At 33.2% G+C, this 27821-nt stretch overlaps 1 protein-coding gene across 4 annotated transcripts in view; it reads left to right on the top strand.

The window, feature by feature from the left end:
* The window catches only part of LOC149780305 (uncharacterized), a 94454-nt gene that overhangs the window by 14404 nt on the left and 52229 nt on the right, over positions 1 to 27821 (top strand). For 3 of the 4 annotated variants that reach the window (XM_089937136.1, XM_089937137.1, XM_089937135.1), the window contains exons 8-15: positions 20693 to 20825; positions 22710 to 22880; positions 23399 to 23530; positions 24017 to 24166; positions 24778 to 25154; positions 25577 to 25775; positions 26393 to 26534; positions 27596 to 27737. In XM_089937136.1, coding sequence (XP_089793262.1) covers positions 20693 to 20825; positions 22710 to 22880; positions 23399 to 23530; positions 24017 to 24166; positions 24778 to 25154; positions 25577 to 25775; positions 26393 to 26534; positions 27596 to 27737 — 1446 coding nt within the window. Of the gene's footprint in view, positions 1 to 11143; positions 11243 to 17137; positions 17234 to 20692; positions 20826 to 22709; positions 22881 to 23398; positions 23531 to 24016; positions 24167 to 24777; positions 25155 to 25576; positions 25776 to 26392; positions 26535 to 27595; positions 27738 to 27821 lie in introns of all 4 variants that reach the window. The other variant, XM_089937138.1, reaches the window with a different exon arrangement.

Raw genomic sequence — 27821 nt, 5'->3', positions numbered from 1 at the left:
AATATTGGCGAAAATCTAATTAAAATAATGTATGAATGGTGAACATCTATTTAACATTATTTATGCTTGACATTTTTAGACGTGATATGTTAATCGCAAGCATCTAATTAAAGCCACTTCTAAGTAAAGTTAATTTAAGAACATGAGATACTTGCTTGTTCAAATTAACTCCAAGATCTCCAGATTTCACATAGTCTGAAAGTGCTTATACTGTTTTACTCTAGGCCATTTTACAGTACATTTACATCGTTAATAAAGGGTTGTTTTGATACATGAAAATAATGACGAATATGACGTTATTGTTAACTGTGATTTGATTTAGGTTAAAGACTACATGGAGTTATGACGTCACCCGAAAATTGTAGCCAATGCTTGAATGCTTTGTATTTGTCGATTGTAATAGAATATTATGTTATTTATAACATAATATTACATTGGACCTATCTCCAGGATTACTGATTGTGTTTTGAAATGTGTATCCCGTTATGCCCACACCCGCAAGTACAAATGGGAGGTGTTTTAATACATGAAAATAATGACGAATATGACGCTATTGTTAACTGTGATTTGATTTAGGTTAAAGACTACATGCAGTTGTGATGTCACCTGACAAATTGTAGCCAGTGTTTGAATAACTTGTATTTGTCGATTGGAATATATGGTCATGGTTCAACATGTTCAAATAAGTAATAGAATTTAGAGCTTGGAATCTTCATGGCAATATATTGACCCCCAAATGAATATTGATAGCAGTATAATTCGTATTCTTAACGTGTTTGTTGAATCATAACGCATTTAAATATTACCTGATAAACATTTCATTTACAATAATAATATTCTGAGCAATATTCCAAGAGAGTCAAAGTCTCGTTTCAAATTGCAAACGTTTTATAAAATGCAGTGTATGTATGTATGTATGACTGACTGACTGACTGACTGACTGACTTTATTTCCTCTTTAAAAAGAGATTACATCAGATTAAACAAATTCAGAATAATACAAGATCATAAAATAGAACAGAAAAGTGACAAAGATACAGTAGTAATACAATTGTAATACTGTGTAAGCTACCGTATTGACAAAACGAAATATCTCAATACCTGCAATTATGCAAATCTGCAATCATTTGGCGGAGCATGGCACTGATCTTTTAACAGTTGCTTGATGATGATAATATTTCGAAAAGTTAATACGTCTATAGTGTTATGTGCTTAACATTAAGTCCGAGATAGCAACGAAAATGAAATGTAAAACTTATAACAGTGTAATTCTATATGTAGTTTCTTTTCTTCATATGACGCATGTATTTATGCATATATATACTTGTTTGCGCGTATGCGTGCGTGCATGCATTTATCTATGACTGACTGTCTAGATGACTTAGTAACCTCTACAACAAAGAGTATATCAGGTTGCTAAGATACATATTATACATATCATAGAATTATGAGACACATCATAGACGAGAACGCAAGCATGATATATACATCGTCAACTAATGCGTTTACAAAATGAGATATATAAATATAGAAAACCATATAGAAATCTCTTGGAAATAAACATAAACAAATACATAAACAAATACATAAACGCACACACAAACAGCTGTCAGACAACAAAATTTGCGGATATGACAAGAAGACTTTGGCCTTTAATTGTTTATATTTAATGTTAATTTACTACTTACTTTTAATATCATGTTAGGGCATGTTAGTTGATAGTAGGGCACACATTTTATTGTAGAATGAAGCTATGCTGTTTGCGGTCACCAACATGAGCCTATCTGATACGTCATCGTCAATAGACGACATGCAGTCAACCCTGCTTCCAAGAAGTGTCTCCAACAATATATCGTCTTCTTGATTGAATAAGTTAACCCCGTCTCTCACTTCTAAAGAGTCAATCACTCTCTCAAAGAAAACATTTCGTTCCTCAAGCAGCATTTCGCAGCCTAAAATAAGATGTTTCGCTCTGTCGTCAGTCTCTTTTCCACAGAGTTTGCATACCATAACTTTACCAACAGGCATGATATATAGTTTCATTACTTCAGAGAGAGGCCATAACATGGATGGATATTTACGCCCAAGAAACCATATATTACTTGGTTTTAAGTCCAAATGAATGTTTCTGAAGTGAATTAAATCATCCCTTAGTTCCATATTTGCTCTCCAGGTAGTTTCTTCATGGTTTTGGATAATATCAGTAATATGTCGATTCCAGAAGAGTTTTTCTTCAGTTTGTACTCTTTCTGCATAGTCTAAAAGAACATTTCCCATACCATATTTCTTAGTTATTCTGTCAATATCAGGTATAAATCCCGTCTGTTTTAGCGGGTTGTTCAGATACTGACATAGGCGCATAATGAAAATCTTTTTCCAGATAAAAGTCCAATCGCCCTTACATAATCGGTTGAAAAGGAGCAATTTCATCCTATCTATGTATGCTTCCATTGACCAGAGTCCTAAGGTACTACTTGTTGCCTCCGTAGGCGAATATTTATCGAAAGCTTGCATACGTCGCGCTGCATATCTCTGGCATAACTCAAGTTCTTCTATATTTGAGTTTGTGATACCTGACCATAGTTCACATCCATATAGGACCGAGGGTAGAATAATTCTTTTCCAAATCTTCAGACTTGTTAGAGGGTTCATTCCTCCATCTCTGATACCAATAAAATATAAAGAGTTTAACAAGTGTTTGCCTTTATCACATGCTTCTTTTATCGCGTCGTTTGGTTTTAAGTTGTATTTTAGAGGTATGCCGGCATACTTCTTACTTTTGACTGCCGGAATTGGAGATTTGTCGAGCATAAAAGAAGGTATACCAGTCGTTCTTTTGTTAGTAAACAAGATGGTGCAACTTTTATCTGCATTATATCTTAATCTCCACCTTTTCGCATAGTCGGAAATTGTATCTAGCAGCTGTTGCATTGAATGACGCGAGTTAGACATTACAGTTGTGTCATCTGCTAATAAGACACAAGGCAGGTGGAGATCAACAAGATTTAGACCTCGCAAAGTGTGATCTAATTCCGTGATCAAATCATCTATCATTACAAGAAAGAACCAGGCAGACAAGATACGGCCCTGTCCTACACCCTGCATAATATCGAAGCGTTTGGACAGCTTGCCCGCATATAAAACAGAGCTTGTTACTCTCTCAAACGAATCTTTCATGATGCGCCAGGTCTTCCCTTTGATGCCAAGTCTGTACAACTTGTAGAATAACCCGTTATGCCAAACTGTGTTGAAGGCTTTAGCATTATCAAGAAATGTAGCATAGACAGGAGTATTTTTATCCAAATAGTAGCATATAGATTCTTTGATACAGAACGCTGCAGTGATACTACCGCAATTATTTCTAAAACCCTGTTGCAACGGATTTGGAAAAGAAATCTGTTTAGAAAATATAAGTAGTCTACTATATATAATTTGTTCTAGAACTTTCTGAAGCACTGGAATTATAGTTATATCGCGGTAATTATTCATATCTAATTTGTTCTTTCCCCCTCCTTTGAATATTGGTATAACCAAACCTTGTTTAAAGTGGCACGGGTACTTCTCGGCCTCGTACACTTTAATTACACAAGTAATTGTACACTGCTTGGAGGGTCCGCAAACAGTAAATGCTCAGCAACAATACCGTCGTGGCCACATGCCTTATCTTTATTGAGAGAGCTAATTGCACTACTGATTTCGTCACTAGTGGGGATTTTATCAACAAGTTCATCAAAGTGTGAATAGGTTTCTTTAGTTTGTTTTCTGACCTCTGCTAAGACCATCTGGTAATGATTTTCATCGTACAGATAAGTATTGTCAGGCAGTGATAAACTGGAGAAATAATTTGCCCATAACTCTCTAATAGAGTCGTGATCGCGTACAATTTTTCCGTTTGATTCGATTTCGTGAATGTAATCGCGTTTATTTCTTTTATTCCGTATAAACTTATAGAAAGTAGAAATATCGAGCTCTGCAGCCTTTTCAAGCCCACTAAATTGTTCTCTATCGTATATTTCTTTAGCTTTCAATAATTCTTTTGCAAACAATTTCTTCGCTTTCTTATAGTTCGCATATGATATATATTCCCAACCTCTTGGCCTACCATTAGAAATCCATACCCTGCGTTTCAGCCGCATTTCCGTGTGAAACTTTTTTACGTTTAATAGTTTCCAATAGGGGTTAGCGTATGGGCAAAACCTCTTTATGGGGAGAAACCTAGATGCTGCTTCATGTAAAATCTTTACTGTGTCTTGAATAATAATTTCAATATCGACATTCGTCGCTAATTCTGCTTTATGCATTTGCGCTAACAATTCGTTGCGTGTTGCTTCCTTATATCTATTCATTTGTTCTGCTGAGGCTTTCTTCCAATTTATGGAATGAATGATATGCTCGTCAGCCATTGTTGCCTTATGTACTAAAGGTGTGACCAACTCTATTTTTACAGGAAGATGATCTGAAATGTTCAAAGGATGATCATCTATTATTTCTGCCTTAACCACTAAATCGAATTTACTTTTTTGCAATAGTATATGGTCTATCAAAGATTTTGATTAGCCATCGGTTGAGAAAAAAGTAAAATCTGGCCCTTCACAAATGGATTGACTATTAACAGATATTAAATGTCTATCGCTCAGAAACTTTTCCAGAATAGTGCCTCTAGCGTTTGATGTCAAACAATTTGCTTTGGAGCTAAACAGTGAACTTAGCTGACCATTGAAGTCTCCGGCAAGTACGGGAATGCCTTCTTTGCAGAAAATATCAAACTGATCCTTTAGTTCTTCTATTGTTTCGGAGTAACTTGCAATAGGAAAATTAGTTGATGGCAAAAGTGCCCCGAATATAAAATATTTAAGTCTATCATTACATTTTACCTCTATCCCTAAAACTCTGTCACTGCCAACGCTCGACAAGTGATTAAAGCGGAGTGATTTCCTATAAAGAATTGCTATTCCCCCGAACCCTGTATGCCTTAGCCTTTCTTCGAAATTTACTGCTAGTCTTTTGTCAGAGCGTGCGAATGATTTAAAATCTGGATGTATATTATCCAGGAAATTGAGCTGCTCCGGAAGAAGCCAATGCTCAGTAAGTACAGCAACATCTACCTCATTTAGCAAAGAATACAAGTAAGGTGACCCGTACATGACTCCTTTTACGTTCCACGTCAGCAAACGAAATGTATGACTAGACATTAGTTGACTTAACGAAAAATAGATTTTCAACACAAGTATTGCAAAGACTATATAGCAATTTACCATAATATATGTATTTTACTTACTACTCCTTTATTTATTTACGCCAGTACTGCTGGGTGTCCTTATCACCATAATCCTCATACCATTCTCTTGCCCATACAAAATTTGGCCAAAAACCTTCCTCTAAAACTTTCTCAAAGTCTAACTTATCTACCGTGATTAAAACAGTAAAAGTGTCCTTTCCTCCTTTTACTCGCCAATGCTTTAATATCTGAGAGTCAATTACTTCTACCCCTTTAATTTTAGCGTGTTTTTTAATACAGGTTCTCATCTCCTCTCTTGTTCTATCAACTGGTATTCTTGACATTAGAACTCGACGTTCATAAGAGTTCCTCATTCGTTTATGTGGTCTGTAGTTTCTGTTGGTTGTGATAACTTCAATCGGTTTGTTTACTTTATCAGTGTCCTTCAATGAGGTGCCCGGATTGTTTGCTAATGGTGACCTTCTCTCCCTATCGTTGTTCCTTGTGTGTACTCGTGCCGAGTATTTCTGATCTTGGAGATAATCACGTACATCGTTATCTTTAACTAATGTAGGTTCTTCGTTGGAAGTATTGAGTATGGTGGACAGTGTCGACGCCACTCCTTCCCTTGAGTCAGTTGACTTGGCCGTATATTCCGTTTGATCCGATAAATGCTTCCGCCGTTTGATATAATCAGAGTCCAGAGCATTTATCGCTTTAGCCCTCTTTTCCGTTTGTGTTTCATTTGAATGATTGCCCATACGCACTATATCAGCTAGTAATGTCTGAGTTTCTGCCTCACATTTTGAAGTTACATTTTCTTTAGCCTTGTTATATACTTTATCACCGAGCAATTGGTGTAGAAACAGCTGGTGAGCATTTATAGTTTCCAGCTGGTTATTTTTCTCCCTGAGTGAGATTCTCAAGGCCAGGTTGTCTTGTGATAACTTCTTCTCTTCCTCTTTACATCTTCCTAATTCTGATTGTAACCTAGTCGAGTTAACATCTCTACTGAGCAGTTCTTTACGTATCTTGTCAAGCTCAGTTTTCAATTCATTTCTAATGTCATCTTTCATTTGTTGAATACTGCTTTGTATAAAATGTTTTAGGTCTATTATCTTGTATAAGTTCTCTGTTGTTATTGAACTGTCATTTTTATCATTTGATAGTGAAGATACTGAATTGTGATCTGATAACGTTATCACCTGTTCTGGTTTTGGTTCAGATCGCTGAGACTGTTTGTTAGATCCTTTTCTTTTAGATGCTTGACTCACGCGTGTACTGTTATCAATCGTGCCCGTGCTCGGCTTCTGTCTCGACGCAAGGCTTTTCACTTCAGATAAGTTGTTATCTCCTGTTAAGAAATGGTATAGAATAAATATATCCTCAGCTAATCTCTCCTCTAGAGGAGCACTATCACATCTTACTGTTCTCTCAACTATACGCGTCACAGGGTAATTGACATTTTCCAATTTAGTCAGGTCGTGAAGTGATAGTCTTATATCTTTTAAACTCTGTACATCCAATTCCAAACACATCTTTTTAAATTCATCTCTGTCCAGAGTTCCAAATTTCGAATCAATTTGAAGGTATATATTTTTTTCGGTCTGGGTTGCTATTAAGTCTTCTTCTAAACCGGACCTTTCATCACCACTGTAACGCTCATCTATTTCTAGGTTGTCATCCATGTTCAACGGTTTATAGTGAAGTCCGTATACAATTGATAAATAGGTTAATACCTGTTATATATCGCTCGCACTTGCACTAACGAATGTGAGCCCTCTTCTGCTAGGACAGATATGTAACAGTTGTATGTTCTGTTACCTCTCGTGCATCACTTAACTGAAATTGTTCTCATTGTTCGAATGATGAATGATATTTGGTCTAACTCAGAACTTAGCTCAGAATTAACACATGGTAACGGTACCAAAGCTAACGCATCCGCTACCATAATATTTTGAATTCGTACATATGTGATTTGCTCACTATCTACTCACTATCTACTCACTAAAAAACTAAATATATAACACATATAAGGAAATAACTACTGGCACTAGGACTGAGTACACATTTACACTGGAATGAGTTAACGTGAGTTAACGTGAACAACAGTTCACAAAAGCATCTCACAAAATACATATAGTCTTTAACAACGATACTTAATGTATTTGACATTACCCACACATCATGTTTCCAACATCATGATCCGAATGCCCCAATGTGAATTTAGATCTTATCTAGAATCTGACTGTAGATGGCAAATCTCTGACATGTATATGGCATATCGTCATATATAGTAATTATGAGCACTAAATCAGTACATGTACGAATCACAGATCGTGTACGAATTTCAACTCCTCTTTTCGCAATAACAATCACACACAACATAAAAGAGCACTTAAGTGTATATATATATATATATATATATATATATATATATATATATATATATATATATACATACATCTATCAGGATATCTCTGCCATTTTTAACGTCATATATTACACATGAAAACTAGAATACTATGCTTAGCTTTTCATCCCTTTGCACATTGTTGACGACCAAGACAAATATGCATTTTTTTTTTACACGTTACATGATTAAATGGAGTGTCACACTCACCCGCTGCGTCCATTGATCCAAGAAGATCCTTCAGAATAATCCAAGAAATTGAAATCCACAAAATATAAAGTATAAAATATAAATTTAGTCCAGAATATAAATATTATTCACATATAATTCACATCAGTTATGCACAGCAAAGTTAAACAAAACTGTGTGCAAGTTAATCAAAATGCAATGATCACGGAATCGAGTACTCGAGTCACAAAATCATGAGAATGCGATTATTTATTAAAATAAATATTATTTATGCCACAGTAGCAACAAGCGGAATTTATGTATCCTCACAACATGTCTCCAACAGCACATGTCTCTCAACATATTTCCAACACCACATAAGATTCACCAGAAAATACACGATAACGACACACCCTTTCATAGCCTGATACATGAAAATGGCGCGAAAAGAAGTATGAAAGGAAAATTGAATTTCATCGAATTTCCTTCGAGCTTAGTTTATATAAAACTATGATACACATGCCATTCTGTTGTCAAAGTGTTCACACAGCAGAATTTCAACACTGGATGAAAAGCACTTCTCTTTTATCTTACGGGCGTCCATAATTCACCAGAGCTTGAATACATTACGTCCACCTTGTCCGCCATCTTTATTCTGTATGTTTGTTAGAATCTCTTTCATTTAATCCATCTTTTTCAGAATTGTAATATTGGCGAAAATCTAATTAAAATAATGTATGAATGGTGAACATCTATTTAACATTATTTATGCTTGACATTTTTAGACGTGATATGTTAATCGCAAGCATCTAATTAAAGCCACTTCTAAGTAAAGTTAAATTAAGAACATGAGATACTTGCTTGTTCAAATTAACTCCAAGATCTCCAGATTTCACATAGTCTGAAAGTGCTTATACTGTTTTACTCTAGGCCATTTTACAGTACATTTACATCGTTAATAAAGGGTTGTTTTGATACATGAAAATAATGACGAATATGACGTTATTGTTAACTGTGATTTGATTTAGGTTAAAGACTACATGGAGTTATGACGTCACCCGAAAATTGTAGCCAATGCTTGAATGCTTTGTATTTGTCGATTGTAATAGAATATTATGTTATTTATAACATAATATTACATTGGACCTATCTCCAGGATTACTGATTGTGTTTTGAAATGTGTATCCCGTTATGCCCACACCCGCAAGTACAAATGGGAGGTGTTTTAATACATGAAAATAATGACGAATATGACGCTATTGTTAACTGTGATTTGATTTAGGTTAAAGACTACATGCAGTTGTGATGTCACCTGACAAATTGTAGTCAATGTTTGAATAACTTGTATTTGTCGATTGGAATATATGGTCATGGTTCAACATGTTCAAATAAGTAATAGAATTTAGAGCTTGGAATCTTCATGGCAATATATTGACCCCCAAATGAATATTGATAGCAGTATAATTCGTATTCTTAACGTGTTTGTTGAATCATAACGCATTTAAATATTACCTGATAAACATTTCATTTACAATAATAATATTCTGAGCAATATTCCAAGAGAGTCAAAGTCTCGTTTCAAATTGCAAACGTTTTATAAAATGCAGTGTATGTATGTATGTATGTATGTATATATATATATATATATATATATATATATATATATATATATATATATATATATATATATATATATATATTCACCTACCTATTCCTTAAATTGTGTTACATGCATTCCGAACCACAATGCAGGATCAAGTGGCCAAACTTATCCACTTGTCTGCACAGTGCAGTAACAACCGGTTGTTTAAGAAGATGTGATTTGTCAAGTATATATTTGGCAACTTTGGTTCATTTTAGAAAGTAAAAAATACTCCGTTTTATATTGCCAACCTAATGAATATATTACAAAGTCATATTTTGAAAAGTGATGTAGGCAAAGTGAATGTATGGTTATTTTAGGATATGTCATAGCAATGTTACATGATTGCTTGCTATCCAGCAATATGTACACTAGTGTTACTTTACTATGTGCTCTGTTACTTGAATCACGTTCAATTGTGCTATGTCCTTATAGCAAACATTTTTTCTTTTAAGAATATTTTGAAGCGCTTTACTTTCTAGAGTTTCAAAACTTATCCTTTACAACATACAGAACAAGAATATATATATATATATATATATATATATATATATATATATATATATATATATATATATATATATATGTGTGTGTGTGTGTGTGTGTGTGTGTGTCATGACCTTTAAGCATATTTTTGAAGAATACAAATATTTGCTTGAATACTGGAAGCTTTTCTTAATGGAAGGTGTATTTTCTTTCAACCCCAAACTGTGTAGCAAACAAAGAACATATTTTTTGCCGCTTGCTTCGTTAGTGTCAACGTAGAAGTTAATATTTTTAATCTAGTCCTTTCATATGCCACTTCATGTCGGCATGTCACATGTTTCGATCGTCGATTTGACAATCGCTAATGCACAGAGTGAAAAATAAATGGAACAGATTGTCTTTTATTAAGAACATACATTATCCAATCTAACTAATTAACGTAATTACCTGCGTACAATGCTTCCTTCCAGATATGTTAGTGCATAATACGCCGGCAGATCATGTTCTATATTGTCTGTTCTCCTGTCCACTCACAACAAACTGCATAGTCTCATGTGCAGCGTATTATGCGACGACAGATCTGGTTCTGTGCTTTTTCACTTGGACTCGATTCATAAGCGAAGATGTTGTAATACTATCCTGTCTAATTTAGTTCGGTGTAAATGTGTTAAGTGTAATAAGTATTAGAACGCTGAAGATTTTCATAAACGCTCATTGAGCGATTAAAATAGTACAGCTTGCTTTTGCATTCAGGAAGACATTTCAAATAACAACCAGAGTGTTCCACTGTGTTGTTTGAATGGATACAAAAATATCCATTGTCTCTAACAATCAAAACTATAATCCATGCGAATTTATTACAATGGAAATTACGCCATTCAGAACTTTGATCTATGAATATGATTAGTTCTCTATGCTGGTTTTGTCCTAACTGTAAATATGTTTAAATCTATTTATATAATTATGACTAAACATAAACATGAATTCAGTATGCAAAGACCACACAGAAAACATATTATAAAAAAACACACATAAACTATAGAGCGAAAGCTTTTTGGGTTAAATCAAGCTCTGAGATAGAGTTGGTTGCTATATGAAGTAGACTTTCATATAAAATGCATTATGTTGGATATTGTAAAACGAGTTTATTTTTATTAGTTATTAGAAACGTTTTAACTGTATTAATATGAATATAGTAATATTATTCTGTATTACAGGTGTACTGTTTGGACTTGGAAACATGTGTTCCGCAATCTGGAAATTGTTATACAAACACCGATACGAGTAGTAGCGGTCAAAGTTGTCCACATAGTTACGTAAGTATTAGTAATGTTGCTTTATGTTTATTGTCAATATACGAAGTCCTGATTGCAATACAAAACTTCAAACTGATATCACATCAATTTTTCAGCAGTGTGATGGCTCATGCTTTAAAATTCATTTTCCGATTATTTGATTAAATATTCAAGACTTGGTAAAGTTATAGACACTATAATAGCTTTTTAATTGCGGGATTATTATATTTATTTATTATTTCGCAGAACATTGTAGAATAATTTGCCTTGATAACTTCGCATACTTTTCTTTCTATGCAAGCAATTTTGATAGAATTATTGTGGAACACGGTGTTAATATAACACTAGCAAATATTTTTTAGGATTGAATCTTGAGACTATATGAATCGCAATATAAAATATTTTTCGTCATAAATAATTGAAGGCATGATACTAGCTTGGGTTACCCAACCGATCTTCCGCTTTCTTGGCAATGTTATAGAAAGCTAATCCAAGGTCAGGAAGAATAAAAACGACACAAAATGTGGGGTTCTAGGCGACACTGACGGAAATTAAATATCATTAAAAATTAAAAATGCATTTTTACGCCTTCTATGTAAAAAAAAAGTAAAATGTATATACGTCAGGAAGAATGTAAGAAACATTTTTGACGTCATGTCATTTATGACAATAATTCCAATTTGTATTAATGAAACTTTTTCTTTTTGCAATACGAATGGCTGGAAACGGTCACTTGATACTCATCTGGAATGTTTTACACATCGATAATTTCTGGAACTACTTTTGGTTTTTGTACTGTTTGCAATATAAATATACATTGCAGACTCGTCATTGTGAAACGATTGTCTCGTCTTTTAAATGTTTTATTCAGCAAATAAATATAAATTACACCCTTTTTATACTTTCTCCAATATTGTTCGATTGAAATGCATAATTTACTATTTAATTTGGCGTTCGTCTGCTACATAGTCGAGCAAAATGGCCAAGTACGGTGATTTTTCACTGCAATTTTCTGCGGAGTTATTTGAATAATTAGATGACAAGGAGATCAAAGAAATAATAGCAGCGGTTGAAGCAGATAGAGATGGATTTAAAGATATTGCAATGGATGTTACATTCGCTGAAAATGAAGCAGAACAACAGAGATTGATAAATTTCCTCACACAGCACCCCATGACCTCCATCACTCTAGCCATACAGAACAACAACTATAATAGCGTGGGAAGTCGGCCAGTCAATTTTGAGGCCGCTGAGGAATATAAACCAAGCCAGCTGATCATGCACAAGAATATCACAAGAATTCCTTGAAAAATGTTCGTGCAGCTATAAACAGATACTTTAAGGACAATGGAAAAGATACTGACATTGTCAAAGACAAGGAATTCAAAAAATGCATATTCAATGTGAAATGCAAAACTAAAATTGAAATTAAAATCAGGTATTTCAAGGCCAACCCAGCACTACCAAGTAATTTCACTGGAAGAATTAAGAAAAATCAATGCGTATCTTCAAACATATGACCCGGTTGCCCTTCGATTCAAAATATGGTATCTGCTGGCTATTCATTTTCTGACCAAAGGTATAAAATTTCGCCATCAACTGACCTCAACGTCCTTAAAATTTTAAAATGATGAATCTGGCATTGAGTACATTACTCTAAATCACGAAACAGTTAAAAAAAATAACGACCAAGGTGGTGTTGATGCGAAGCTTGAAGAAACATCAGACAATATAATGTATGCAACTGGAACAAACACTTGTCCAGTGAACTCTGTAAAAGTTTCCTTCAAAATTATTACAAAGCAGCAAAGGCCTTATTTACGCATTGCAGTAAACAATCACTAAGATCTCCTGAATTTGCTGACAAATGGTATACTTGTGAACCGGTCAAACCAAAGCAATTTTCCTCATTCATGCCAGACATCTGCAAGAATGCAGGAGTGCAGCGCTATACTGGCCACTCACTCCGTGCAACAGCAATTCAAGCTATGAGCGATGCTGGGTTTGCAAACATAAATATTTTGTTTATGACATACCACAAATGTGAGGAGTCTCTAAAAACTTACACCCGAAGACCTAGCACTGAACAAAGCACAACGCATTAGTTCAGTTTTGGTAAATATTGCTAATGGTGGTCGAGCTCTGTCTGTATCAGACCCTAACACCGCCCCCCCCCCTTCACTTCAAATCAAGGTCAGCAGCCATTGATAAAATCTCCAGGCCGACGATCAAACACCCTAATCGCACAGTCCTTCCAGCACTCCAGCACTCAACTATGCAACCAAACAAAACATATTACCTGTTTGCTAGCAACTCTACATTTAACAACTGCACATTTAATTTCACATAAGATAACTGAAATGGTCTTTTTAAGTATTAACTTTGATGAAAAAGATATAAAATGTTATTCCTGTATAAGACTGACTAAAATTAAAAAAGAACGTCATTATTTTATATGAAAAGAAATGTGCTGACACCACGGGCAGCAATTGCCAAAGATGTAAATTATGAAGTTGCCGAATAAACGTTACTGTGACAGTAGTCATATTTCATTTCACATTAGATCAATGAACCGGTCATGTTAAGTATTAATTTAGTCCTACAACGTAAGACACATCATCCAATATTTTTGTTCTGGGGTGTGTGGGGTTGATGGGTCTTACGGCCTAACTAACGGCGCTGTGTAGCGTGTTTTGATGTCGACTAACAGTGTAACGAAAGTCAAAGTTTCAGGAATATCACACACAACTGGCAACAAATAAAGATGCCTTTCTACAAAGTAAAGTTACAATGTTTTTATCAGACTTTACTTATCTGCTGTATTTTCTCTAATAAATTCAAATTCTCACAAACGAAATGAACCTGTTTCCAAGTTTCATTGGCCTACATTTTAGTTGGCTGGAAAGCGATGAAAGCCGGGAATGCCATAATCGGGTTAAGTTAAACAATTATTCTTTAATGAAACGAATACAAATATACTACACCTATTGTAACTGTAAGCAACATTTTGTTTCGTTCAAGAAGCATATACCCCACACGAACCTACTTAAACATATTTTGGCATGCCTCGAATACCGTGGCATTGCAACATATTCGAATGTATGTCATTGGAACATGAAAATGCGTCCATTTGCTAGTATAATATTTTCATTCCGCCAGGATAAAGACAGCACAGTAAGTATATTAATTACACATGAATTAGTGGAAGAGTGTCGGTATAGGCTGCTAAGTGTGTGAGATGTTCCTGAAACTTTGACTACTCATTCCGATGTCATCCTACATCGGAACACGCTATATACAAGGCCGTTATTTGGGTAGTAAGACATATCACTAAAACAAAAATAACATGTGATATGTCCTACATTATAGGATTAAGTATTAACGTTGTTGAGAATTATACAAAATGTTACTTCTGTATATAATTTATTTGATTGTTACCTTTATTTTAGTAAGGGATAGCATCATGTTGATCATATTTCCATGTTGTTCATTGATAAAATCCATAATGACTTATGGTTTGATCGGAAATATAATCTAGCACACTTGTTTAATCCGTATCAGCTCTTATTATGTAAGGTCATGGTCATCTGACGTAGCAGATTAGGACTGACTAAAATTGAACAAGAATGTTGCAAATAGACTAAATGCGTTGAAAACCACCGGTAGCTATTGCCTAATATGTAAAGTATGACGTTTCTGAATAAATCTAACTGTGACAGTAGTCAATTTGTTCTTGTGGTTCTGTACAAGTTATGTATTATGGGGCGATGTGAAGTGGCGAATGAAAGGAAACTGCGCGCTACTTAAATTGGAATGAGTTGCTGATGGAATACGTTGATTTGACGAAAGAAAGAACGTCATTAGAATTATAAGGATTACATGATCATGGATGGGTATTCATCGAGATGTAAATTTTACCGAATCACTAACAGGGTAAATAAATTCCAAAGGACTTTATGTTAACTTTTTTATGCTGACCATTTAATCCCATAATAACCTTAATGATTTGAGTATTATCTCTAATAATGAGACCGAACCTGGTCCATTTGATGGAAGGAAAGCACAGGGAAGCGTAGTTTTTGCAGTAGTTTTATTTTTTTTTTCCCCGAGACGGATATATGTTGTCTATGCAGATACAGTCTGAACAGGTAGAGACTAGCATGATATATGTTTTTTACAGGCTTACTGTTTAGATTAGAAAAATTTTGTACCACTGGCAAACATCTGTGACACATCCACAGACACGACTACATGTCGTCAAAGCTGCCCCTCTGGTTATGTATGTAATGCACATTCAAATTGGTCTCACAGTATATACTAGTGTCAATTACCAACAAATATAGACCCTGACTTGCCGTCACATAATTCGCTTGCATATAAGGTACGTACGTACAGCAAAGACCATGTCTGCGGGCATATTATGGGACTGCATGTGTGGGTATATGCTGTTTTCAGTCGATCTTTCGTATACACGAGAATATATCGTACATGAATCTGTTTATATTTTTCACGTCCATTTTAGAAGATATTTTGTTTATTGGAAGATGTTTTTTTTTCTTAGATAATCTGATAAACAAAAATTAAGACTTTCATGGATCTCTGTTTCCAAGGAAACATATATTCACAATGGATGTATGGAGTATAAACAGTTTTGCGACATATACATTGAGGAACGTTGTAGGACTATCCAGCAATCGAAAATTACTAATATTAAACAAGGCATTTCGTAAAAACATAACAGTCAGACTGATAAAACATTCCTTGTTTCATGGCGAAATATTTAATTTGCGGATTGGTCAAATTCGAAAAAAACAGTAAAATTGTATCCCCAAATGCAGTTTATTATATTTCATCAAACCCTGTATGCGTGATGAAAGATTTAGAAGTTGTTGAAATAAATCACATAAAAGAATAAACTGAACTCTTTAAAAAAATACTAAGCTCAGACTAACAATTCGAATACCGTTCAGCAGCTCATTGAACACAAAATGCATCCAGACATAACATTGTGCATGACGTACTCTAATGATTTAGTGATATTTTGTTTCCACTAAAATTTAAATATATTGATTCAATAACCCAGATTCTTAAAGGTTTCTTGTTCTGTCATGACTACAGCTCACAGGAGTTATATATGCCAGTAACACACAACAGTCCAGCAGATGTGTAAACAGGCTTCAGGTTGAATACTATCAAATAAATTAAATCAATGTAAAATAATTACTGAGAACTTCATTTTATCCATAGAAAAGTAACCAAAACGGACAGGGAATAGGTGTCTTGTACCTACAATCATTACTAAATATTGATCCATTTTTAAAGCATAAAATAAAATGATGCAAAATAGAGTTAGACCAGTTTTCTAAAATCACTGATCATTATGGATATACATCTTCAGTAGCTATTATTTAGCAAAAAATATGACCTTAACGTTTTTATGGATTTGAATAATATGTAACTCTTTCCGAGCTGTTATATGGTTTACAAAGCATGACTTGCTAGGAATGCGTGTAAAATAAAATTCCGAGTTAGGCAGAATATGTCAGACTATCTGAACGAGGGGAAAAGATTGCACTCACCCATTTACCTCTACAACCCCAATAAATAAATATATATATATATATATATATATATATATATATATATATATATATATATATATATATATATATATATATTGTTGTTGAGTATATCTGTTATGTGAATTATTCAAATTGATCACGTATGCAGAGTGAAATCTCCGACAGTTCATTCATTTAAATTCTTGTCATGTCTATAGAAACTCAAGAGTAGAAGTTCTGAGTTTACCCTTGTATTTTCTGGTATGTATAACCTGTGTTTCGCTTAAATATTTAGCCTCTAATAAACCTTGGAATGCAGTGCCTGCAAAATCATATCTTTTCTATGATATTTCAGGTGTATTGTCTGCAGGAAGACGCATGTATTCCAATTTGTCCACCCAATAACGATTCTGACAGCAACCACAGTATCACAGTTTGTCCACATAACTATGTATGTTTCTCGTACGAAGAAGTCGTAGATATTTTGTCATGAAATGAGGAAACCTATTTATGTAGAAAAAGTTTTTTTTAAGCATCTTGAAAGATTTAATTTTATTTTCTTGATATTTTTTAATTTATTGATAATATTTGTTTATTTTTTCAATGTTTGTTTTGACAGATAGATGATCATTATATCTGTAAAATAAATTCCCATTTAAAATTTTGCAATAATCTATTTTCCAGGTTCATTTGAATGATATCAATTTTCTACATGTTCTGTTGTATGCAGTTAATATGAACAATTATTTTAAATTTATACTTATTGTAATGATTGTAATTATATTAAGAAAAGGAAGAAAATGTTTTTAAAAATTTTACTAACTGATAACCGCAGTGCTTCCGTTTTTACATTTTCTCTAGTTTATAATGTTAATATAGATTACTGTGTTTAAGTACAAGTATGACAATCATTAAGGAAAAGGGTACTTTTGAATCACAAATAACGCAATTTTAAACTGATATCTGCATGTGTCTGCTTTTTAAAGCTAAATTAGAAAAAAAATTGCCTGTAAAAATAACGATTAAATTGAATGTTTATCTTTATTATGATTAGTAGATGAGTTTAATAGTCTTTCAATGAGAGTTGGCAATACGATGTTACTGCTATTTACCGTAAAATTTAAATGATCCATGTCATACAATAACTGAGTCAGTTACTTTGTGAAAGATTTTCAAAAAGAATAACTTAAATGAGCTATTTTTTTAGGTGTCGTGGTTGTGATGGTGGTCAATTGAAATAAAGATATAATTATCTGGCCAGGATTTCGCTAACAAATCCTAAGTCTGAACTTAATCGTTATCACGAATCAAGTGATTGGCTTAAATTGAATTCTGAACTTAATCTTTATCACGAATCAAGTGATTGGTTTAAATTGAATTCTGAACTTAATCTTTATCACGAATCAAGTGATTGGTTTAAATTGAATTCTGAACTTAATCTTTATCACGAATCAAGTGATTGGCTTAAATTGAATTCTGAACTTAATCGTTATCACGAATCAAGTGATTGGCTTAAATTGAATTCTGAACTTAATCTTTATCACGAATCAAGTGATTGGTTTAAATTGAATTCTGAACTTAATCTTTATCACGAATCAAGTGATTGGCTTAAATTGAATTCTGAACTTAATCGTGATCACGAATCAAGTGATTGGCTTAAATTGAATTCTGAACGTAATCTTTATCACGAATCAAGTGATTGGTTTAAATTGAATTCTGAACTTAATCTTTATCACGAATCAAGTGATTGGCTTAAATTGAATTCTGAACTTAATCGTTATCACGAATCAAGTGATTGGCTTAAATTGAATTCTGAACTTAATCGTTATCACGAATCAAGTGATTGGCTTAAATTGAATTCTGAACTTAATCTTTATCACGAATCAAGTGATTGGCTTAAATTGAATTCTGAACTTAATCGTTATCACGAATCAAGTGATTGGCTTAAATTGAATTCTGAACTTAATCGTGATCACGAATCAAGTGATTGGCTTAAATTGAATTCTGAACTTAATCTTTATCACGAATCAAGTGATTGGTTTAAATTGAATTCTGAACTTAATCTTTATCACGAATCAAGTGATTGGTTTAAATTGAATTCTGAACTTAATCGTTATCACGAATCAAGTGATTGGCTTAAATTGAATTCTGAACTTAATCTTTATCACGAATCAAGTGTTTGGTTTAAATTGAATTCTGAACTTAATCTTTATCACGAATCAAGTGATTGGCTTAAATTGAATTCTGAACTTAATCTTTATCACGAATCAAGTGATTGGTTTAAATTGAATTCTGAACTTAATCTTTATCACGAATCAAGTGATTGGCTTAAATTGAATTCTGAACTTAATCGTTATCACGAATCAAGTGATTGGCTTAAATTGAATTCTGAACTTAATCTTTATCACGAATCAAGTGTTTGGTTTAAATTGAATTCTGAACTTAATCTTTATCACGAATCAAGTGATTGGTTTAAATTGAATTCTGAACTTAATCTTTATCACGAATCAAGTGATTGGTTTAAATTGAATTCTGACTTAAACTGTCCTGGCAAATGCATGAAGTCTATACATAACGTTAAGTTTTATGTAAGTGAAATTGGGGCTTGATGTTGCAGCTTTTAAATATTTATCTAATATATGTTCTTCTTATGTGCTTTTGCATAATATTACTGTTGCCATTTTCAAATTTCATGGTGTTTGTTTTTGTAATCATATCATTATATATGTTTTTTATGTTATAGGTGTTATCGGTGTTGTTTAATGTTGTAAAGCTCTTAGAGCTTTTAAAGATTAGGCGCTATACAAAGTCCTCATTATTATTATTATTATTATTATTATTATTATTATTATTATTGTTGTTAGTTGTTGTTGTCTAGGATATTAGTCAATGGGGTCATTTTCTGAGTTCTACTCTTTAAAATATCACATACTTGAAATTTCATTACTCTTAAGTCTTAAGCTTAGTGCTATTTTTCTGATTTTAGCACTGGAGAGAGAGAGAGAGAGAGAGAAAGAGTATTTTCTTCATGTATCTCTTGGAATCGGTTTATGCGTTAGCAATGGGATATTTCGTCATTAGTACTAATTATAAGAACAATCGCTAATATATATATATATATATATATATATATATATATATATATATATATATATATATATATATATATATATATATATATATATATATATAATCAATTACAATTTGATGAAGTATGAATGCATGAATACAACATACAATATAAAGTCATGTACTTTTGCTTTTTCGATTACTTCGATGCAAACAATGATTTGGGATTTTATTTCAGTGTATTGCCCGCTGTCAGCAAGGATCCAGACATTTATGGAAATTATATTATTTTAATACAGGTCCAAACGTAGAAATTTTAATATTAAAGTAAAGATTCCAATTTTCTGGTCGAAACATTGAAAAGATCACTGCTTTAAAATTCAAGGAAAGACACGTCATAAAAGAATGAAATATATATATATATATATATATATATATATATATATATATATATATATATATATATATATTATTTTCATATGGATACGAATAGGTCCATAGGATTAAGTAGGATATTGAAACATGACCAGTATTCTAAAGGCGTTCCAGCGTATATATCAAGTCGATCCCCACCCGCCAACTCAGATACATCACTTTGAATATATCTATGTAAATGAAACTCATAACGCAAAGAGAAAAGAGAAATAAGTAAATAAACGCAAAACAAATATACTGTTTCATGAGTTCTTAGTTTCTTTAATTGTAATAAAGTGTAAATTATCAATATTTTTTTTCTTTGAAGATAGGTTGAGTATTAACTTTAGGCAGCAACTTTAGAATCAGTTTTACCGTGTTTTCTAACTGTTCCTGGTAAGTTCACTACCCATATTTTCTTTGGTAGGTTTACTGCCTCATGACTGAGACATGTGTTAACAGAGAATGTATAAATGCATCATCTCCAGTTGTTAATCATTGGACGGAAGCATCGACGACAATTGTATCGCTGATAACAGTACCGCCGCCAAGTTCAACAGGTTCTCTTAACTTAAACAGTAAATGTTGGACTGTTTGTCTTTCTTTACCTCTGATTGTCTGTCTATTTCACATTATATTGTTCTGTCTGATTGTCTCGTGACATATTTGCTGGACCTATCATCTGTGTACAACAACCTATGAATTTGTCTGTCCTTTTCAAAATCTATGTATATTCGTGTTAACATATATATATATATATATATATATATATATATATATATATATATATATATATATATATATATATATATATATATATATATAACAGTGTATCCCCCAAGGGGGTAAAACTGAGGGTTAAAAAAAACCTTGGTGTCAGAACTGGGGTCAAATAAAAAATGTGGGGCTCAAAAATGCACTGACAAATGTTCCTCTGACTCGTATTTTTTAGCTTGAAATAGGATAATGCAACTTGCGCAGCACACTCTTTCTCTCACTCTCTAAACATACAAATAAAACAACATGCACAATTAACAAACAGATGCAGTCCATTCAAAGAATAATTTTATTAGTTCATTTTTCTTTTAAAGTCGTACTTGTAACAGTCTCTTTATAATCTTTTTGAAGCAATATTATAAACCAACACATTACATATAAAATAATACAAAAAGCCTAATAAATCTTTTTAACCAGATGGCAGTTAATTTACTGCCTGTCATAAAATGTGTACTATCATCGGTTTCATTGTATTTCGTCTTAGAACAAATTTATATAAAAATTCAAGGAGGCTAATGATTCATCTTGTTTCTGATATGTTACACTTGAACTTTAAGATCTCTATTTTATTGCAGCAAAGTTAAAAACCAACAAAATCTGCATTGACCCCCTGAATTTGTAATCCAAATAAACGCTTTTTTCTCGGCAAGTTTACTGATTTCTTTGTTGTGAAAGAATATCTTGGGTTATAATGTGTTCTCCAGATATCTTGTGGTGAAAGAAGGCAGATTTTTTAAAAAATTCTTAAACACTATCGCGAAAGGATTATTCACTTTTGCAGTCCTCGCAATGATGCGATCATAAGTCACACTGATAATCCTAATGGATGTGCCGTATTACAGTCAAGGGAATTATTTTCTCCATTTTTCATTCAAGTTAGATTCACAGTTATTCTTTTGTGTTCTTCTTCTTTCACTTCTTTGCTAATGATTCTTAGTGCACAATGTTTTAATCTGGAGGTCACTTTCTAGTGCAACAAGCAATGAGGTTAAACATAAGGACGACATTTTGCTGAGCTCGATGGAAATCACGCGAGAGCTCGTGAAAGTAGGGGAAGCTACTCCGTCATAACATTGCCTGTGCTAGTCTGGTTCCTTATTTCGTATGTGCTCTGCGTTGCAATCCGATTTACGAATAGAGGAGCGCAATGCAGGCAGTAAACAAAGCGGGGAACCAGTCAATGCCTACGCTGGAAGTACACACGATACCACCCTTGTCCAATGCACTGGATATTAAATAAATCCTGATCGCATTATGCAAATCCTTTGCGTCCCAAAAAGGCACGGCAAAAAAATGTGTGCGTCAATTTTCTCCATCGCGCGTCCCTGACGCACAAATGTGCGTAAAGGAAAATATTGATTTTATATATATATATATATATATATATATATATATATATATATATATATATATATATATATATATATATATATATATATATATATAACACACACGAAACAATCTTCCCTCAGATCTCTGCGCCTGTACGAACATCACGAACTATGTATATTTAGATCAAGTTGGTACAAACCACTTTCGTGCAAGTAGAATACTCCAGCTCCTTCCTTTTCGTCGCATTGCAAAGTATATTTCAATTAGTATTAAAAAGAACGCGATATCCAGTGATGTCAATATTATGCTATAGCAGAGTTCACTACAATTTCCAGAGACGTCAGACGGACAGGAAGTCTTAATCCTTCTGCCATTCGTAGCAATATTGGGCGAGTCATACTCCTTCGTGCCTAAAGTCGTGATTCCTGATGAAGTCATTAAGATCATTCCGAACTTCACAATGAGCTGCCCTAATGAAGTTTTGGAATGGAAAATCATGTTTCAAGGTAATCAGACCCGATTTCTGGATTGTTTTATTGCATATTGTAGGATAAAGTTGTCTTAGATGCAAATATCTGCGGGAAGGAAAATGATATACAACAGCTATTTTTGATCACATACAGGTTTTAATTATTCCCGAAAAGAATCGTCAAGTCCATCAAATACAACCTATATTCATCGGGCAAAATTCATCGTAACTGGTACAAAATACCAATATACACGGCGATTGTTTACTTATTTATATTAATGTAAACATATATGTATTTGTTGTTTCTGGCATTATATTTTTATATCATGCTTTTTCACATATTACATTCCACGCATTCAATTGGAAAAATTACGCAGGGAAACGTTAGAATTATGCAATCGAAGAAAAAATTATTGTTGCAAAACACATGCGATAGTATCAATAAGTTAGGTGAGAATTATATATCCATATTTTTACCTTAGTGTAAGCTACATAAGATTCGATGCGTCAGTTATAGTAACAAAATCGTGTCTCAGTTCTGTGTTCTAATTGCAGATGGTGCCATAAAACCATTGCAGAACGTCACATTGGTCACGACTTCTAGTACTTTGTCCTTTACTGTAATCAAGACTGAAGCCGTATTGATCGAGTGTACAATAAATCCAACACATTTCCTTGGAGCCGACAGTCAGTATTTTTTGCGATAAAAAATGCTGTTCTATTAAAACATATTGAAAACAATTTACTCTCTGCTTTCTAACACTTGCTATAGACATCTCTTTCACGAGACCACCTTTTCTAAGAGACGGTACATTTTTTTATATTGTATTTGATACTACAAATGCTCAAAATGATTGTACTAAAAGACAAAATGCATCATATGACATCCTTGTTACGAAGTTTCACTGTTAACATTTATCAATAACAACTAATGACCATTTGTGCAAAATGGCGAAAATATAAGCATTCTTAAAACAATGAGAATTAAGATAATCCCTTACATGTTACTACCTTCATGCTAGACACACTAGACAAGAAATCGAACAACCTAAAAAGAAAAGTATTAATAAATTTTCACAACAGTTTTGACATTTGGCTAATTTCTTTCTTCTCTGTTGTTTTTGATAGGTGTTGTATCGAATGTATCTTCTCTATTTTTAAATCCAATTTCAGCTTCCAAACTAAAGGTGAAACTGGGGATACTTACAGCTCCACCATATACTGTGCCTGAGATAAGCCTGACTAAACAGATTATTTATATAGATGAAGATACGGAATTGCAATTTAGTGGATATTTGGATATCTTCAACGTCACTGATATCGGTAATATTTAAGGTTCTTACATACGTGTTTAGGTCACAAGTTCAGCAGTCAAAATCTTGAAATTAAATCTGGACTTAGGAGATTTGATTGGACAATCTTAGTAAAGAACTACATGTCAGCCACTCCCACTCTGGTCAGTGGATTTAAGACTTAAGTATAAATCGAGAGTTTAGTTCTGCTGGCAAGATACATACTTGTCTTTATAAACTTAACTAATTTTGTTCTGTAATTTGTATTTATGCAAACTGTGGCTAGAAAATTATGGAAATTTTTTATCAAGTATGATAACTTTAACATGAAGTAAAATGCATATCTGCGTTTCTGATTATTACCTGACGAAATATCACCTGAAATGAAACTTCAGACAATCCACTAAAAATTGCATGTAAAAGTTCAGACTCATTTAGTGGTGATTGGATCCATTATCAATTCTTTCTCCAAGCAAGACAATAGAATGAAAATGGAAATTTTAAACTGATAATAAACATATTCGATATGATTCCATGAAAGGTAATGCCTATTATAAGCTTATTCTTAATACGTGACATTTGAATAGAAATGCCGCATTAAGGTGACTATATTTTTTATTTGATACTGTTATTTTCTTCAAGAACGTGCTGTGAAGGGATTGGATGATACCATGGCTAAAATAAATGCCACTAGATTCATTGGAATCGATGTGAATGGTACAGTCGCTTCGTTCAAGGGAAAGCTGCAGGAAATGAAGCTGAGCATTGGCAAGTTCATGATATATATGAATGCCAAATACGACCCTAACTTCGACCAGGTTGTTAGAATTCTGAGAAAAGCTAATTCAGACAAGGAGTGGTCTTCGGTGAGGTCTGCTGAAGTTGTCTTCATTCTACAAGATATGGGATCGATGCGTTTCGTACCAGCAAAGGATTATGTTGGCAATATTACCATCACCTTTGACCCATCCAACGGGCTACAAGTAGCTCACAATAAAGGATTGATTCTCAGGGTAGTGGTAAGTAATATTTTTGTGTAAGAAAGCAAATTTTTTTTAAGAAAAATGTTTTTAAACACAGGATATATTTGAAAACTCTAATTCTAAATTCTAGATTGTGAATGAAAATCCGCCTACTGTATCAAAGTCTATAATATATGTACATTACAGTTAGTCACACAATTAGAACAACAATTATGGTTTGAAAAGGAATTGTTTTGAATTTCTTAAATTTCACAAAGTGCAAATAACTATGAAGAAATAATGTGAATTATATATTGGAGGCAGGTTTATATTTGAAAGGTCTTGACGTTTGCTTCGACATTTGTTAATAACGATATTATTAGATTAAAACAGTTTCTTTTGGGTTGATGTCACTATAATTCAGAAGTTGCTTTTGAGTTGCATGTCATGATGTACATGAAATGTTGCATACGCTTCAGGTGACACCTATTAATGACGCACCCCTATTAAGAGACGAAGTGCACACCAGCTTATTACAACATCGCTATAATACTATCCAGTATCCTTACTCTGGAGTGGGTCATTTCCAAGTTAGCAGTATAGCTTCCCAGCTGTACAGGGATATCGATGGAGACTTGATCAGCATTGCTGTTATAGGAGCTATAGAAACTAATATAGGTACGTCTATATATGAGAGAGAGAGAGAGAGAGAGAGAAGGACCTATAGTCAAGAAACTGTCGAAACAGAAAATGTTAACTCGTGTTCAGATTTTGACTTTTTACAGGTTCGTTAAGAGAATGGTTAAAATTGATAGTAGCCACATATCAATCACATCAAGCAATAAGCTGAAGCTGCATTACTTCCAGAATATATTTAGAACCTAAAGAAATACAAATGCTTTGATAATGAAGATGTCCACGTACCTTCAAATACTCTCCATAGGTCTTCCACCAGTCAAGTCTACTTTGATTATTGATTATGTCCGTATATTGGTTATGGTGAATTCTATATTTGTATGAGAACAGTATTATTAAATAGACCCTTATGTCCTCTGATTTTTGCCATAAATGGTATTTGCCATAACTGGTATATGGGTTTCATGTAGTTTTCGCAAATCGGCTTGAAGCCTTCCAGAACGTAGAATTATACTTCTTCTAAATATACACCGTACTTATTTGGTCTCTCTCTCACTTCCTATATATATATATATATATATATATATATATATATATATATATATATATATATATATATATATATATATATATATATATCGTTGTTACACAATCATAAGGACACTGGGTTGCTGGTCAAGATGGTGACTTAGTGGACATTCCACTGTTTAACATTCGCAAGTTGAAGGAAGATGGACATATGACCCAGAAAGCAATTCTTCTTAACCCGTCAGACGAAGTGCGATTCCTCCTCAGCAATAGGTTGGTACTAACGTCAGTGCATTTGTCGTTAGGTAACATATGAATAACGCACATTTACAGCAAAGATTCCCGTTCTGCTTAGTATTTGCTTTAACACATTGCAAGTTATATGACATTTCTTAAGACATAAAACATTTATGTCATGTTGTTGCTAGATGTAAAAGTTTAAGGAATGTTCTACTGTACATTCTAAACAGTATTGTCAAGCTTTGAATGTTCTCACTTTCAATACCTACTATACACATGTCAATTGATAAACTATACATGTTTCCCACTATTTACAAAATCTGACATAATCTCTCTTACAACGTAGTGAAAATATATTTTGTTATCGTTTTAAGCTAGACTCGTAAGTGAAGCATGGCATGAACTAACTTTTGTACAATATATATATATATATATATATATATATATATATATATATATATATATATATATATATATATATATATATATATATTCCAAGAGGAAATATATTGATAAATTGTACAGGTATATCACATTTCTTTCTCATTGTAATATAATTAAATAGCATGGAATAATTGTTTCTATCAACAACAAAATTACAATGATAACTTATAACACATTGTCCAAAATAAAATAGTTCATGATATAAGGTCTATACGGTATTCTCTTGTCTACTTGATTTACAAAGCCATACATGACGCGCAGATACACGTGATCTTATTTGTCCATTGTGAATAAAAAGCTGAAACATATGTTCGTAGCATCAATTTCAAGATCTAATACCAATGTATACAAACATGAATAATTTATTTAAACTCAATAGGAGTGATCACGTGAGCAAACAAATAAAGTCACATTGCTAGTACGCTAGTGGGAAGAGCGCAACGAATGTACTAATTTGGTAAAAAATATTGCTTATACATTTCATAGTTCAGTAAATTTATTTGTCAATTGTTGTTGGTAAATCAGTGTCGTCCAAACATTTTTGTATTAACGAGAACGAGAACTATATTGGTAGTGGTCAAGAAATATTTGATCCTTTTACAGATGCAAATTTGAGACAAAATGTAATCAATGACTATTTTTTTCTCAAGTTCTTACATGTGGCAGATTTATGAGAATCCAAGATTATTCATAGCTGCAATTGATGCTGGCGTATTTCCGAAGCCTGGTGCTGTTAGATTAGTAGAAATTGATATAAGCATCTGCAGTGAGGGCACAACTTCGGAACAGACAGTAAGCAACTCGTAGTTTTACCTCACCCACCTATTTTATTACAGATTACCAGTTTTGAGTACTTGCACCTAACACTAGCGAGCA

The sequence above is a fragment of the Sinohyriopsis cumingii genome, chromosome 16 (assembly GCF_028554795.1).
Source record: "Sinohyriopsis cumingii isolate HCF-2022 chromosome 16, ASM2855479v2, whole genome shotgun sequence".
NCBI lineage: Eukaryota > Metazoa > Mollusca > Bivalvia > Unionida > Unionidae > Sinohyriopsis > Sinohyriopsis cumingii.
Note: the sequence above shows the minus strand (reverse complement) of the source record. Positions and strands in the feature narration are given on the sequence as shown.